Raw genomic sequence first — 17,169 nt, forward strand, 5'->3', positions numbered from 1 at the left:
GTGGTAGAACGATTTCTCGTAACAAACCGGAAGTAGGGGTACCTGTGGTCAACTTCGAAATTTCAAACGAGAACATGGGTCATTGAATGTACCATTGGAAACAACTTTTACTGAAATTTTTTTTTTTAACTTTTATTGTTTACTCACAAAGCAACAAAAATGGTATCTTCTGAGAAATGCTGTATGTTGTTTATGTACGTACACACTTCATAGTAAGTGTTCAAAATGTACGCCATCCTGTTCTGATCACCTCCTAATATCCGTGATTGTACTTCGGCACAGTTAAGAGACCCACAGGCCATTACTTGTTTACAGGATTACTATCATGTGCTTTTTTAGATCAACAAAGGCAGATTTGGGACTTTGTTTTGATGTATCACAATATATAGTTGGAAGATTTCTTGCTAATCTTTTCTCTGTAAGTAGTCTAAGGGCAAATAACTATTGGTTTAAGGAAAGAGGAAGCCAACATGGTTGTTATGAAACTGATTCGATACTGGGAAAAGATCAGCTCCCTCAGCTTCCTTAAGTAATGTAATGTAACATGGAAGAAGTTCTTGCCATGCTGTTTAAACAAATTAATCATATCTATTCAACTCCAATTAACACTAGGATGACCTCCCTGCCATGAACAGTGAAATATACTCATACAGAAAACAAATGCATAGAGGTTTTATCTCCCTGAGATGAAGAGTGAAATAAATTTCAGTATAAAGTTACAACACCAAAATACTTGCAATATACAAGGCCTTAAGGTCTGTCTGAATAATATTAGACTTACCTCACAGCTATTTTCTTTTTCATCTTGCTCTGCTCGCTTTTCTTTCTTCTTCCTCCTTTTCTGTTTTTTATGTTCTTTCTTTTGTTGTTTTGCTAATTCTTCTTTTCTTATTTGTTCATATAATAGTTCTAGTTGAGATACACCCTGTTTTACCTCCACAGCCATCTGGAATTCAACAGCAGGTTTACAAATTACAGTTACTATACTATACAGACATGGGGAATATACCTATGCATTAAGTGAGGGAGACTATCATGTTAAAAGTGATCAGAAAATACATTTTTCAAGTAGTTACATTAAGAAATCGTTTCTGAATAGAAAGATGTAAAAATTTTAAATATTTAATCATTTTTTAAGGTTCTTCTTGGCTTTAACGTGGACGTTTGTGTAAGACATTGCAATGTAAGTTGTTCCTTGAAATGTATTCTTACAATAAGGTTACCAGACTTTTTTTTTTTTTTTTTTTTTTTTCCCCCCACAATTTCTCAGGACAGATATGAACATACGAAAACTGCTTTTAACATTTCTCTTGCTTACCAATGACTTGTATTGTTTTTACAAAATTTAAAGAATTAAAATACTCATTCTAAGTACACACTAAAATTATTCATTCTACATGCCTACTACTTAAACTACTGTATTTTTCAGAATACTGAATTTTTCAAACAGATCTTCTCTGGACCCCAATTTTACAGCAAATACTGACAAGTCAAGTTGAAGCTGGTTAAGATAGCAAGAATGGCTCGGACAGTTTCTAAACTCATTCTGACACAGGTATAGTTTAATAAACGTCTGGAGTTGTGCACAGGGAATAATTTTCTCAGAGAATTTCAGTCCATTTTGAGCAAAGAACAGCATTTTCGTTACACTTCCATATTTTCTCCAAAGTCACATATTTCTTCAAGCATTAATTTTCATCAAATTACCTTCATCCAGGTCAAGTCCATCTACATTTGAAGAAAAGCAATGGACTGTGTCTTCAAATTTCTCTTTTTTCTAGAGGATATCTTAACAATATACATTCCATAGATATCTTGTGAGTGAATAAACCAGGAATTGAGATATTTAAGAGCATTTTAATAAAATTCACAAGTGAGACTAGCAATATATGTTGTGGAATAAGAACCACTTCATCCAAAGATGCAAAAAGTTGCTTAATTGATAATGGAATAATTTTCTATTCTTTCCTGGAGTTCAGTTTCTCTACTAACCTTGAAAATCCGGAGATATATGGGTACATGTTATTAAATCTGGGACGAATTTTGTCTGGGGGCACCTGGTAACATTTTATAAAAACTATTTGCTTTAAGAGACACTCTAATTGAATTTGACATTTTCTATAGTTTTGGTTTAATAGTATGTTAACATCTCTACCAAATGTCATACATTTGTGCCTTCAATATTAAATTTTTTCTTATTTTATCAATCTAAATCATGTGTAAATTCAAAATGCCCCTCGGGTACTATAATTGAAATTCTGTTTTCAAATTTTTTGTGAAGGATTTATATTCCATAATGAATAAAACCACGCAATGATTTTTAAATCTGAGCACTGGTGAAGAATATATAAATTTTTATTTGGGACATAATTTTTTTTCGTTAAATTTCTGTATTTTTTTAAGTAAAAAATTCATTACACGAAAAGTATTTAATCAAGAGCCAAATCCATGCACAGTTTTGTGTATTGATATATAGAGAGTATTCATGCAAAATGTCAAGCAAAATGGAGCTAATGGAAACCACGAAGGACCATTTGTGTGATGAAAAATGTCGTTTTGAGAAAATGCAATTTATTAAAAGAATGTCGATTTTTATCATCTTGAGTATTTCAGAACTCCCCAGCACCTTCCTCCTTCTTCTTCTTCTTGGTTTCCTCCTTTCTCGTTTTTGACATCCTGGTCACCTTCTTGGAATCAGTACTTGACCTCTTACCCTCATACAGCTCCTATTTCGCCTTGCTGTAATCTCTTGTGCCACTCTTGGAAGACCCTACTGTCTGACAGTGGTCTTGTGGAGTTGCATGGCACTGCACCCCATATTGTACTTTCCAATAACATTGCAGGTTGCTATGTCGAGTCTCTTTCCAGAAACAAAATTTTCCTTTGGAGATTTTCGCCATACTTTCACTTTCATTCTGTGTTGATTATGGTGGTATTAGTTCCTTAAAGTATCAAAAAATGGCAGAGGAGGCATACTTTGCGAAAACTGAAGGAAATTTGAATATGAGAGTCGAAAAATAAAGATATTACTTACAACCGAGGAAAAGTGGGTGTTGCAAGTTTTAAATTCCCACAAGCGGAATTTTAAAAATAGCCACCAAACCTTCAAAAATGGCAGATGGACGCTAAATATAGAACAAAAGCTTAGGCAAATGTGGTAAAGTCATCATTTAGTAAAAACAAAAAATTTGAAATTTTTTTTTTGCCATTTTGGCCAAAAATTCAGTCCAGTAATTGTGAAACACAGGCACGCCATTTCGGGTGAGAGACATAAGCCAGTTTTACACCAATCCTAAACATATTTAGTATAACTTGTTGCTTGTGAGCCATCCCAAACCCCGACCTCCACTCCTAAGAGCGCCAGTCGTTATATACCCATCAGTCAAGGCCTTCTGACAAATAAAAGCAATTGACAATAGATATCTCAGTCATGACAACCTCATAAAATATCCAATCAATTGAATAATCGATCTTGCTACGTACAACATAATTATATTATATTATTACCCATTTCAGCGAGTACTGACAACCACTGCAAAATACGACAATTAAGTCCAGGGAACATGCTCTTTCGGCACAAGGATGATTTATGTAACATGTTTCTAAATTATTAGTCTTTTAAATGCCGGTACATTCTTTAATAAATCACTGAAAAACAAATGTGAATATATAGGATGTGGAGTGAGTACGAAATTATTATTATTTTTTATTTTTTGGCGCATCATTTTTACGTAAATAACGACAAATAAAAACTAACATGCCACATAACATTATTTTAAGAAATACAGGAAACAAGGATGAATAATATTCACCATTCTTAATGATCTTGTGATAGAAAAAAAAAGTGGCAGGTAATGACATTGCATATACTGATAATGTTAATAGTGGTGGGCACTGCCTGCCACCTAGCGGTAAAATAACTTTGATTGAGCAGGCAGTTTACGCAGTTATAGGATGCGATCCAGCAGGCAGTGGAAATTACATACAAATGTGCGTGTAATAAACAATAAGCAAACCATCTTCGATTAATCATTTCAAAACAACGTGAATAGAGCTTGGATTATGTAGGAAAATAATTTCTTATATGTTGCTCCCAATGTGCATCATTGTTAACTTATGAAAACAAATGAAAATTAACATGGCATATAAACACTATATGAAGAAAGATAGGAGATATTAAGTAATATTCAGCGTTCTTAATGATCTTCGGATGGAAAATAACAATGAAATATGCATAAAATAGAAATTACATATAGGTGAGTATATAAGAAAAACAATAAGTAAAATCATATTATTTGATTAATAAGCTAAATTACTCCAGGTTCAGTGTAAGAGTGGCCTATATCTATGTCTCCCAGCAAATTACTTAATTTAAAAACAAAAAAATCGTGTTAGAAGATTGAAGTTGTGTATTTTCTCTGAAACTTTCCAAATATTTGTAGGCAGTCTTTTACATTAGATTGCCGAAAATTGGTTTATAGCGCAACATTGGCAGTGATAAAAGTGTGAAATATTCGTTCAGTGGCATTTCGTAGTGCTTCAGCAATAACATGTTTAGCAAGACTTCTGACTTCTGTTGCATTCAAACGATTATAAAATACAATGGTAATTTGGTCCAGGTAGCATCCGTTTTTTGGTGCAAAGATAATTTGTTTGGCGTGTTTCTTAACTGAAATTATGAAATGGCGTTCCTGTGCTTCACATTTAATTTCAGTCCTAACGTCCCTTAAATTTAAATGCTATTTTTCAGAAATATTTAACTTTTCACAAATAAATACTGAATATGCTTGTAAATATGTTTTATATGCAGACTACATGTCATAATTGAATGAATTCATGAAGATATTATATCATTATGTAATTATGTCATTGCTGAAATTTGTCTTGATTAATTATTTTCAGAGATGTTTGTACTTAAATACCTTTTATTCAGGTATTTAAATAATGAGTTCTACTAAATCAGTTTTAGCCATACTAAATAGGGTTCAAATTATTTCAATTTCATTTTAACTTTATTATTTTCAAAGACGTTTGTACTTTCTTACATACCTTTTCTTCAGATATTTAAATATTGGATTTTACTAAATCTGTTTCATCCATACCTAAAACTGTTCAAACTATTTCAATTCAATTTTAACTATTGGGTTGGTGCATAAGGTCGTGGAGTTTTTGTTTCGCGTGTTGGTACTCTGGTTGCTATGGGTTTATTTATCGATTGTCATTTTTTATTTGAAGTTCAATTGTTGTGCTTGGATTTACATACTGAACTTTTCATTTTTGCAGATAGTGAGTGGAACCGTGGATGCTAGAAAATGGAGTGTCAAGTGGACAAAGTGGGGGGGGGGGGGGACACGCGCACGCACGCACGCACGCACACACACACACACACAAACACACATATTTAAAATTACGAAATAAAGAACACTTCATTAATATTGTAAACACGTAAAAATACCACATTTTCTCCTCCTCCTGCACAGGGCTGTGAATAGTCACGAAGTATCTTCTGTGCATAATAAAATATGGGACACATTACACTTTGCACAAATGAGCAAATCCACATATATAAAAAAGCATGGATAGTGAGGAATGAATGTAAACAGATTTACTTAGACATGTTAATTACCTCAAAGTTCCTGCATAAGGCTTCCACAGCAACTGCTGCAAGAACTTTGCAAGTGCATTCTTCTTCACGAAGGCGCAAGTTAATACGATGCAGTCTCTCATACACACACAAACCCAAGCACGTCAACACTTCTTCTTGAGCAATCTCCAATGTCTTTGCATGACGTTCTCTCCTACTGTAAATTAGAACTGGAGTTGTAATGATACAGTGTAACATACCAAAGATATAGTAAATAAAACTTTAAATGTATATGTGCAAAAACATGATTACGTGTTAGATGATTTTCCAATTAGCATTTGCTTGCTAAAATAACAACCAAATAACAGCAACCTGGGTTATATACAATGTCAATGTAACAAAAGATCTTTCAAAATTAATTATACAAGGAATAACAAAAATGTACAATTTTATAATAAAAGGTAAACTTCCTTATGACTGAAATGTAGTAGATTTCGCAGACAAAATATTAATAACCACATAAATGGATTTCTTCAGAAGTTTAGCAGGAATATCTAAATTAGAGTTCAAACATGATAAAATATGCAAAATCACGAGTCAATGAACTATCTAATATTGTGCAGGGTGTAAGAAAATGGCATTTAACTTAATATGCCACGTAAAAATGAGTCATACATTTTTATGCATTTCGTAACAATTCAGTTCTTTTATCATACTATAAATGACATTACCAACTATAGCTTATTTTCCTTACTGACTGCTGTATTTGAAGGCATACCCAAATTAAATCACTTAATATGGAACCAAATTAGAAGCTGAACTTTCAATTCCTGGGTTACACACAAAAGCCATTCTCCATAATCCTAATGTCGACTTCACATTCATGAACTGAATGACTCCTTTAGGGAAAACACTATTGGGAAGATCTAGCCTTAGACATTTGGACAATCTGAAGAAGGACCTACAATTTTTAGAAATTTATGATTACTGAAAAATTGTTTGTCAGAATAGGGCGCAATGGCATTATATTGTAAACTGAACAGCCAAAAGGTTTCATAGTCTATAAGGCTTTATCATTATTATTATTATTATTATTATTATTATTATTAGTAATAATAATAATAATAATAATAATAATAATAATGACTCAAGTAAATACAAGTAATTAATTTGCACAAATTTACGTAAGGTAATCATTAGCTATGTTAATTATAATTTCTCCCAATATGTTTTTTATTTATGAAAATGGCATTTAAATGTTGAAGTACATTATTGTGTATTCTATGACCTGAACAAACCTCTTCCTTTTCATTTTAGAATTTTCAGATGTTCTTTCAATGGTTTATCCAGCATAACGAAAGCTTTTATAACTAGACTGAAATTTCTTTTAATGGGACATGTAAGTCTTTCATACATGAATTTTTTTTTAAATCATTTTCGGGCTAAACTTTTAGAGAAGTTGGAAAAAGAACATGGTCAACTGTAAAACAAGTTTACATTTATGACAGTATGTAAAGAAAAATACTAAATTCAACACAGGCACAAATTTTGTTTCTGAAATGCATTTTCTAAATTAACATAATCTCTAACAGTTTCGTTTTTAAACCATGTGGTCAAATTTAATTTATTATATGTATCATATTTTTTAAACAAGATTTTTTATAGAAAAATATATTCTGAATGTCAGTATGTAACACAGGGAATCCATCTATTATGTCTTGATATAATAATGGGTTATAAACGTTTTTATCTTAGTAGACATTTCAATAGTGTGCATTCAAATTTGGTAAGTATTCAAAACATTCTCAATTAAGCACAGAAAAACTGAAAATGTTAAAATTGTCCGTAATTTCTAAACATAAAGTAATGCATTCCATTGTACATAAAAACGAATTAAGAACAAAAGTATCGCACAATGTAGCAGAAATGAAACCTTTTACAGATGCGGAGATCGTTAAGAAGTGCCTTCTAATTTATGTGACATCTTCTAATTTTCCAAATTCAAAACTGAGTAATGGTGAAATAAAACAACAAATCAACCTGCTTGTAATAATAGTAATGAAACCACATATTTGCACAATAATATGAGAATAACAAACAGAATTCAAGAGGAATATGCTTTCATCTTACCTGCCCAAAAGTTCCGGTTCTGCTCGTGTAATTAGATTAGCTATGTATGTAGTCCGAGTCTGAAGATGAATATGTTTCTCAGGGATACATCGTTTGATACCCAAATACAAGGCAGGCACATAGCCCTTCTCACGGCAAGGATCTGGCTCCTCAACAAGCAATGCATAAGCTCGTAACACCTTAGTACGGCATTCCCCACAGAACCTACAAACACAAGAGAAGTGAAATCAGAAAATGCTTGCTTAACCATTTTGTATTACTTTACATAATCATAATAAAAAATTCAAACTTGTGAGTTGTGGCGGCAGCAGCAGGAAATTATTATTGGGGGGGGGGGGGGGGAATATATTGAAAAATGAGAAAAATTACAGGTTAAAAATATAATTATACTAATTTTTTGGTTTGTATCTCTATTTATGGAATGGCTTAGTATATAATAATAATAATAATAATAATAATAATAATAATTATTATTATTATTATTATATACTAAGCCATTATTATTATTATTATTATTATTATTATTATTATTATTATTATTATATAATAAGCCATTCCATAAATAGACGAATAAGAAAAATTCAGTAGGTTACATATTTTTTAACCCATAATTTTCTCATTTTTCAATATGTTCCTTCCCTACAAACACATTTACTTCATCACTCTACAAGATTTCTAATTCCTGGGAAACAGAATCTTTATCCTAATGCTCTGCTATAACATAGTCACTTAGCAGTTCTGTTCTCACTTGATCATTATTATCGAATTTGATTGCTCTGAGAGCATCTTTCATGGAACTTCACATGTAATAATTTGATTGTGCAAGATCTGGGCTGTATAAGAATCTTCCAGCATAGTTGCTCAATCCATTTGATGGTGCTAAGGGCACACCATAGTTGCTCAATCCATTTGATGGTGCTAAAAGCATAGTGAACCCGAGTGTTTTCTTGAAAAATAAGTAGCCTATCTCCCTCCTTTACATTCCATAACATCTTTGTTACTTTCATAGATACTGTGCAACAATGGCAAAAGTTGCCAATGCCTATCCACAAAATATTGTGCATAGTCAACCATATCTTTTATGTTACAGTCATTTGTCTCTTCAGTTATTGAATGGTCGATGTGTAACAACACAGTAAGTAAAGCATGTGTCAAGAAGGTGGCACATGCTTTCTCAATACACATCTTATAAATTTCCCAACAATTAATTATTTTACTGTATAATGTTACCAATGACACTCCTATGTCTATTTTACTTCCTAGAATTGTATTATTTACAAGACAGACAGAAATAAAATAATATGAATGAATGAACAAGCCAATGTATCCCGTGAAGGGCAAAGGCCTCCTAAGATGGAAGCTTACTCATTGGGACATAAAAAAATAATATACCTTGCATTAAATAAGAAGACAGAACTTTCATTTTCTGCACTGTTTAGACTGAGTAGACTGAAACAGTAGTAATGAAGAGGCCCATCTTTATCTAGAAGAGCAATCCCATAGAATGGTGGCACTTGGCTATTAGTCTATGAAAGCAATTCACAAGAATGTCCAGTGATGCATGATACACAACTGTCCATAATTCTGTCACATCCTAGGGTAACAAGTCCAAAGCTCGAATGGACCTTTCCATAGAATCATAAATATTTTCCACAGAGTTAATGAGGGGCAAACATTGAGACTATTTCACAACGGAACATCTGCAGAATGTTCTTCTAACCATATTATTGTCACCAAGACTGTAAAAAGGTGCATATTCCGCTGGAAGACCTTATTGCTCTGTAGGTGCTTGATGATCATGAAAAGTCTCGTTTAATCTTAAAATTTTTAAATCACGGAAATTCTGGTACCTTCATTTCAGTGAGATCTCTGACGTCACTCATTTTATATATGGTAAGTATTCACAAACAACCTCATGTAAGAAGGACGTAACTACTTCTGTTCATTTATTATGGTGATCCCTACGTTTTAAGCAATGAAAATACTCTACTAATTACCACAACTATGTAATAAGTCCTTCATTAAATTATACGATATTTTTACCTGTGTTTTCGAAGGTAGTTCTCCAGTGTCGCAAGAAGTGTAGAAGACTCTATTAACACCACTTCTTCTTTACACTGAGGTCTCATGCATTCCCACACATCTATCCAAGCACTTGTAACAGGACGAGAACGTTGGGAATCTAGAGAGTGGAGATTGCAACGACGACTTTTCTTTGATCGAGGTTGACTTTCCACCAGATTATTTAGTCTTGAGCTGAACAAATTTAAGTTACAGTAGTTTAAAAAATGTACGAGAAAAAACTGAATTTACAAAGAATTGAAAGATGCAGACAGCATTTATCACAAACATACCTGTGACCACGAAGAAGTGTACATAATACTTGTGGTGATTCCAACTGGTCCTTTCTGATAGATAAAACTCCTTCTGGTGACACATATAGAGGATCAAGAGCTGGATGCCCAGATTTCATCAACTGATAGAACAACCTCTCCACACTCGAAATAAGAAAGAAAACAATATAAATACAAAAATAATTAACGCAATCACTCAACACTGAATTGTTTTATACATACTATTAAAAAAACAAGCCTGGACAGGCTATACTTCGAAAGTGAACCATCAGGACCTTGCACAGTAATAATATTTCGCAATTATATGCCTCTTCGCCTAAAATAGAGCTAAAACATTATTCCAATCAAAATATTCACATATTAAAAAGCAAGAAACACAAAATACGATTATGACAGTTTAAGTATAACCTTACCTCTGATTGAGGTTCTGTACATCTATTATCAGACAGCACATCTCACTTGATGATGTGTCAGAGGAAGAACAATTGTTTTTTTATGCATCTGAAGTCTGATTAGTGTAATATGTAGCTAACCGGCGATGTATGCAATGGAGGTGGAAAGAAACTGGCCATCCTATCCCATTATCTTCTGGCCTAGTTGCCTCATAAGTGGTGCCATGTTGATATCACTTGTAAGGTTCAGACCTGTCTTCGGACAATTGACTAAACAAGTACAAGCTAATAGGGAGGGGGAGGGGAGGGGGACTGTTTAACTGAACTTTTCATTACCCGATACTTTTTTACAATTGAGCTACCAAAGAAAGGTAAGATGTATTTACATACTCGGCTTCTAGTCAAATCATATGTACTATAAACAAAAGCCAAATTGAGCTGTGATGCTAATTTCGCACCAGAATAAGAGTGGGAAGTTGCTGTGAAAGTGGTGGTGGGTGGAGAGGCGGTATCGCATGCCTTGCATGTAAGTTTTTTGTAGGTACATAGAAAGAGAGTTTTCGTAAGGTCGAGCATCAGTGACAGGTTTGGTATGCTTTGCTTAAACGCATTTTGGTCGGTAAGTGGGTATGGATAGATATCTGCCTCCCTTTGATAGCGCAATAATTGTAAAGAATTACATCGAAGATCTTTTTTTTTTTCTTTTATTGTTAATACGGTATCACTATTTGACTAAGAACACTGCTATCCACTAACCATTCATTAGTACAATTGATTTGAAAAGTTCTGCCTGCCATAAAAAGTTCCCATATTTTACTAAATCAAGATCGTGATGACAAATGCTATACAAAGATAAAATGAAACGATAGTGGTGTCGGTATTGTAATTGTTATTACAAAATCTTAATTTTGTACTGTGCGTTATTTTCTGCATTAACACGACAACACGCCAGAGTTTTGATGAAACGAAACTGGCAAAAAGAAACTTAGGTATTTCGAGAAAGTACAATTCAAAGATGCTATGTCCATCACAAACCTCGGTAAGTTACATGTGCCTATAATATTAATACTAACCTACGCTTATCTAATACAATGTGTGTTGAGCTACACAAATGCTTTTTACATGGTATTTATTGATGAACATTTTCAGCTTTACTGAGCCATCTTCAGACCAATTTATACAATAAGCTTACAGCAAGCTTGTTGTACAAATTGATATGAAGAAAGACAGATAGATTTCTTTATTGTCAAGGACATTATAAAAATGCATAGACATTGTCATAAATACAATATTAGGCTATTTAACATAAACTTTAAATTATAAGAAACTCATGCAAGCTTCTTCAATACTGTAAGGACATGATAATATTAATTTGTTTTTAATATGCTTTTTAAATTGATTCATGTCTGTCAATGTTTTAATATTGGCATCTAAAGCATTGTATATTTTTGAGACCAAAAACCAAATATGGCATTAGCATTAGCTAGATGATGGATAAGTTCTTCTTAAACATTCTTTGGTATGAGCGTCATATCTATGAATTCTAAAACATTTAGATGGATCAATTCTAACATTTTTAATATTTATAATCCAATAACAGTTAATATATAAAACTGTAGTAAAAAAATTCTACAAGATGTACGTCTACCAACAATAGATCTAACAACACACTTCTGTGCAATAAAAATATTATTCAGCATGACTCCAGACCTCCAGAAGCAAATTCCATAAGATAGCCGAGATCCAATCTGGGCAAAATAAAATGTTAACAATACATCATAATTAATTATAGATCACAAGAGCCTAATTCAATAAACTATTTAATATTGAAATGGCATTAGTACAGTGAGGTTTCCAAGATAGGCACTCATCAAATGTGAAACCCAAAAACTTTGATGATTTTAATACTGTTATCATTTATATAGAGCTATCGGCCCAGGTATCGTAGTCAGTATAGTGCTGCCCTTCTCTACTCGAGGCTGTGGGATCGATCCTGGCCCAGGTCGATGACATTTAAGTGTGTTTAAATGCGACAGGCTATCATGTCAGTAGATTTACTGGCATGTAAAAGAACTCCTGTGGGACAAAATTCCAGCACACTGGTGACACTGATATAACCTCTGCAGTTGCGAGCGTCGTTAATTTTTTATTTTAGTAGGTTATTTTACGACGTTTTATCAACAGCTTTGGTTATTTAGCGTCTGAATGAGATGAAGGTGATAATGCCGGTGAAATAAGTCTGGGGTCCAGCACCGAAAGTTACCCAGCATTTTCTCATATTGGGTTGAGGGAAAACCCCGGAAAAAACCTCAACCAGGTAACTTGTCCTGACCGGGAATCGAACCCAGGCCACCTGGTTTCGCGGCTAGACGTGCTAACCGTCGAGCGTCGTTAAATAAACCATATTATTATTATTTTTTATATACAACATATGTAAATATGTAAAAAGCATTTGTGTAGCTCAACACACATTGTATTAGAGAGGCTAAGCATAGATGGACATTAAAATAAAATTTACATTACGGCAATGGCTTACCAGAAAATTCAAAATGTTTATAAAACTAATCTGTCTGATAAGAAGCAAGTGACTTGAAAAATAAAGTCGTAGTTGGTTCATGAATCATTTACACAATCTACAACGTTTAAAAAAAACATCCTGGGGTTTCCTATAGCACGTGACATTGAAGATTTTTTTGACAAAAATTGTAAAAAAAATGGTCTAATTTTCATAGGGACGGTAGTTTTGAATGTGAAAAATTCATATCGGACGTCAGTTGACTTGAAACATAAATTATAAAATAGCTAAGAATTGGAAATTGATCAATGTAGGTACCGGTAACCTAAAAGTGGTTATTTAACACATGAAATAAAGTGGTAGAACACTTCAAAATAAATACGAAACGCACATTTCACTTTACTTAATAATTATATACAAAGCATATCAAAAGCCTAAATTAACTTAACTTAACCTAACCTGTCATAGATTCGTACCTATATGTAAAACATACCAAAGTCCTGAATAATCTAAACTAGTCTTCACTGATTCGTATATGCAAGGCATACGAAAAGCCTACACTAACCTAACCTAATCTGTCACACTGTAGAACTTAGGTAACTTAAATGCAAGTTGAAAGTTTCAGTGTCAGGTGCTACAGAAAAGCCAATCCCTGTACACCTTAACTTATTTCACTTTCCTTCCACATTATAAGGGAATAGCATACTTATATAGCAATGCACGCCTAAACTAAGTTCCAGTGATTCTACGCCAAGTAATTTTATTGTAATATTATGCAATACAAAAACACGGTAACCAGAAAAAACACACAGAAATACTTGGAGCAATTAACAAAGATCTCAAAATTAAGATCCGAGAAATAATAAGATAGGCCTAAATAACATTGATGTACATACGCATGAATATATTATCAATCAATCTTCTTAATGTACCCAGCTGTTTGCTGACAACATGAAGTCCAACTGTAGTCTATTCAGTTGTTGTTTTTCACGAGAAATGAGGAGTATTTTGATCGGTGTTCATTATAGATGCCTGTTGCTAGTAGCCAGAGTTGGGGTGTAGTCAATATGTATTGGCAGGGCTATGTCTTCTACAACTGGTCCTGATGATTTTAATTTACTTCTATTGTGGTTTATGGATGGACAGTATGTAAGAATGTGTCCCAGATCTTCATCATGATTATTACACCACAGACAAGTAGGATTATCAGAAATGTGAACTCGGTGTAGGTACAATTGAGTGACAATGTGACCTGTTCTGGCTCTTGTTAAAAATGTTTGAACATGTATATATTATGACTACAGTGAACTAGCGTATCAAAACGCCCAGGACAAGATTTTGACACAAATACATATTTTCAAGTTTAAAACGTAAGTTCCATTGTCTTCACATAACCTACTTTCCAATATATTGTATCTCAATTAGAGAAAACCTGATAAAGGCAACCAGTTTAATGTCTAACTAAATGAATGCACTGTAGTGTACTGGTAAATGAATTATCCATTGAATAATTTCGAGGGAAAAATTGTTCCGGGGCCAGGTATCGAACCCGGGACCTTTGGTTAAACGTACCAACGCTCTACCAACTAAGCTACCCGGAAACTCTACCAGACACCAATCCAACTTTTCCCTTTATATCCACAGACCTCAAAGTGGGCTGACAGCCGTCAAGCAATCAACAATGCAACAATGAGTGCACATTAACTCTGTGTGATTTAAATTGTGGTTTTCTGTTAACGAACAGTTACGTGTATTATGCAAACCAAGCTTTCAGATAGCTCAGTTGGTATAGCGTTGGTACGTTTAACCAAAAGTCCCGGGTTCGATACCCGGTCACGGAACAATTTTTCCCTCGAAATTATTAAAATCAACTGAAAGCTGAAAGCTTGATTTGCGAATTATCCATTATTTGTCACTGTCGAATTGCCTTTGTAATACTGGCTACCATGGCAATATTAATTCCAGATATAATTATTACAGCCACGTACTTATTAGACCTAACCATTTCTGTCGAATTCGCAGCAGCCATAATTAGTAAACGGTTTGGTAAAGATTACCTAAATTTCACTAGAGCAAGAGGCCTACTATGACTTACAAATTACAATTCACCATTATATTTATTATTACTTTACTTCATCTGAAGTTCCATAATTTACACATAACTTAGTGTTTAAACCATCCGCGAAGGTAATTTTTGCGGAATACGGTTCACTGTTGAAAAAAAAAAAAAAAAAAAACGTACGAAGTACAATGGATTCAGATACTAAACGCCTGTGTAACAATGGGAGCATGAATCTAATGGGTCGCGATTTTCTGTATACAGCCCACATTTCTAGTTGTGTTGTAAAACTTGTTGCCTTTTATTTATGAATGCTAATTTACTATCTGAACCCACAGAAAGAGAAGAAGGCCAAAAGTTACATGGAGAACAACAGTAGAAGAGAAAATACGGGAGGCAGGGATATCATGGCCCGAAATTGCTCAGAATAGAAGACGGTGGCGAAAGTTTGTTAATGCCCTTTGCTCCAGTGGAAGATATAGGATATGATAATGAATGTACTATTCGTAACAGAAACTGTAGAATTGTTTCCCTGTGTAAGAATTTAAATTTAACTTTGGTGGTTCACTCTCTAAGCATTTCCTTCAACTTTTACTAACCTTCTTCGACATCCGACACACGGTACAGTTTGACTTAGAATTGCCAACAAATCTTTACATGTTACTTCAAACGCACTCCTCATTTCTGCTGCAGTCAACACATTAAATTTCCGCACAAATTCATCCAATTCTTTGCCTTTAACCATTGGATTATCGCACACTAAACCCATTCCATTTAAGTCCATAATCATCTGCGAAAGAAAAACCCGTAATATAGTAGTACTTTTACAGTAAAATAAGGTATCCAAAAATTACAAAGTTCAAACAGTCCAAAAATCATTAGTGTAACATTTACAAAATATGTGCATTAACATGATATTTTAAAGAGAAAATATAATTCTAATCATCTAGGTCAAACTCAAGTCGTTTTTTAAAAGGTTGCTTCTAATGTCACACAAATTACAAAGGATATAAGGCTACAGTCAATATTTTAAGCTTTTAGCTTCGAACTTTTAACCGTTATGTTACTACAATGTCATATATGTAAAAGTAATTAACAATTATATTTACCGTAAGATTTTCATCAACGATAAGTGGAAGCTGTCTTCTACTCATCGAGGGTTGTTTTTCGGTACGATAAACATCTACTAATTTTGCCATGGTATATTTTTTCGACAAATTTTTTAAAAGAATTATTAAATGAATACTTCACTAATAATCAGTAATTTCCGCTTCCTTCAAAACCAAGTAGTGTTTAATTTCCGTGCCATAAAAACACAACGACGTGTTCCCTTTCTGCCATTTGCAAAGACCAAAGATTACCACACTCGACACCAGTAAGTGCACATAGAAACCTGCGAAACCTCTCGTCTCTATTCGCTATGCCAGAAGCCAGAGCCACCTATTTGGTGGAGGGCAAAATTAGTAGAGGACGAGGAGACAGCACAAACAAGTCTTTCGAATTTAATTATTTAAATGTTGAAAGTTTATGTTTCTGCGTTGTTCATTAGAGAATAAAATTATCTACTTCGGAATTAGGTAGCAATCATCTAGCAACAGTATTTTTCTTGCATATATCATTGTATCAACTCCTTTACTTTTTTGGAATACAATACTTTTCTCTTTAAAACCTCAGTCTGACAGTTCTGTACAGTGTTGCCATATGTATGGTTGTAATTGTAATCAATGTTGCTCCACGGTGGAACCACAATCTAGTATATTATACAGTCACGAAGCTCAATACGTAGTAAATATGCATCCATAGGCAGTTGCTAACCACTAGGATCGCAAATATCGCCTCATTACAGATCATGCGCAATAGTACCGGCACAGTCTATTATTCCTAGCACCCTAGACTGTGACTGTGTACTTGAGTGTGATCGAACTATACGACTGCAGTATCCTGATGTATTTTCACCGCTTGCGCTCTCACAGCGTACATGAACATGTTCTCTTGGCAAATAACATAATTTGCTTTTCGCTTTAAATGCTTTGATAGACATATGTGCAGGGCCGAATTTATATAGGTATAGTGCCTCCCTATGCTGTGCTAAAATTTGCCGCCACCCAACTCTCACAAACAGTTTATGAGCAGCT

General features: G+C 33.7%; 1 protein-coding gene across 2 annotated transcripts in view; it reads right to left on the reverse strand.

The window, feature by feature from the left end:
- LOC138715183 (gametogenetin-binding protein 2-like) overlaps window positions 1–16,399 on the reverse strand; it is a 31,043-nt gene extending 14,644 nt beyond the window's left edge. The window contains exons 1-7 of one of the 2 annotated variants that reach the window (XM_069847770.1): window positions 16,144–16,399; window positions 15,634–15,824; window positions 10,069–10,212; window positions 9,758–9,970; window positions 7,715–7,918; window positions 5,627–5,801; window positions 782–946 (exon numbers count right to left, since the gene is read on the reverse strand). In XM_069847770.1, coding sequence (XP_069703871.1) covers window positions 782–946; window positions 5,627–5,801; window positions 7,715–7,918; window positions 9,758–9,970; window positions 10,069–10,212; window positions 15,634–15,824; window positions 16,144–16,233 — 1,182 coding nt within the window. In that variant the 5' untranslated portion in view covers window positions 16,234–16,399. The remainder of the gene's footprint in view (window positions 1–781; window positions 947–5,626; window positions 5,802–7,714; window positions 7,919–9,757; window positions 9,971–10,068; window positions 10,213–15,633; window positions 15,825–16,143) is intronic. The other variant, XM_069847771.1, reaches the window with a different exon arrangement.
- Window positions 16,400–17,169: the final 770 nt, after the last annotated feature.

This window comes from Periplaneta americana, chromosome 15 (genome assembly GCF_040183065.1).
Source record: "Periplaneta americana isolate PAMFEO1 chromosome 15, P.americana_PAMFEO1_priV1, whole genome shotgun sequence".
Taxonomy (NCBI): Eukaryota; Metazoa; Arthropoda; class Insecta; order Blattodea; family Blattidae; genus Periplaneta; species Periplaneta americana.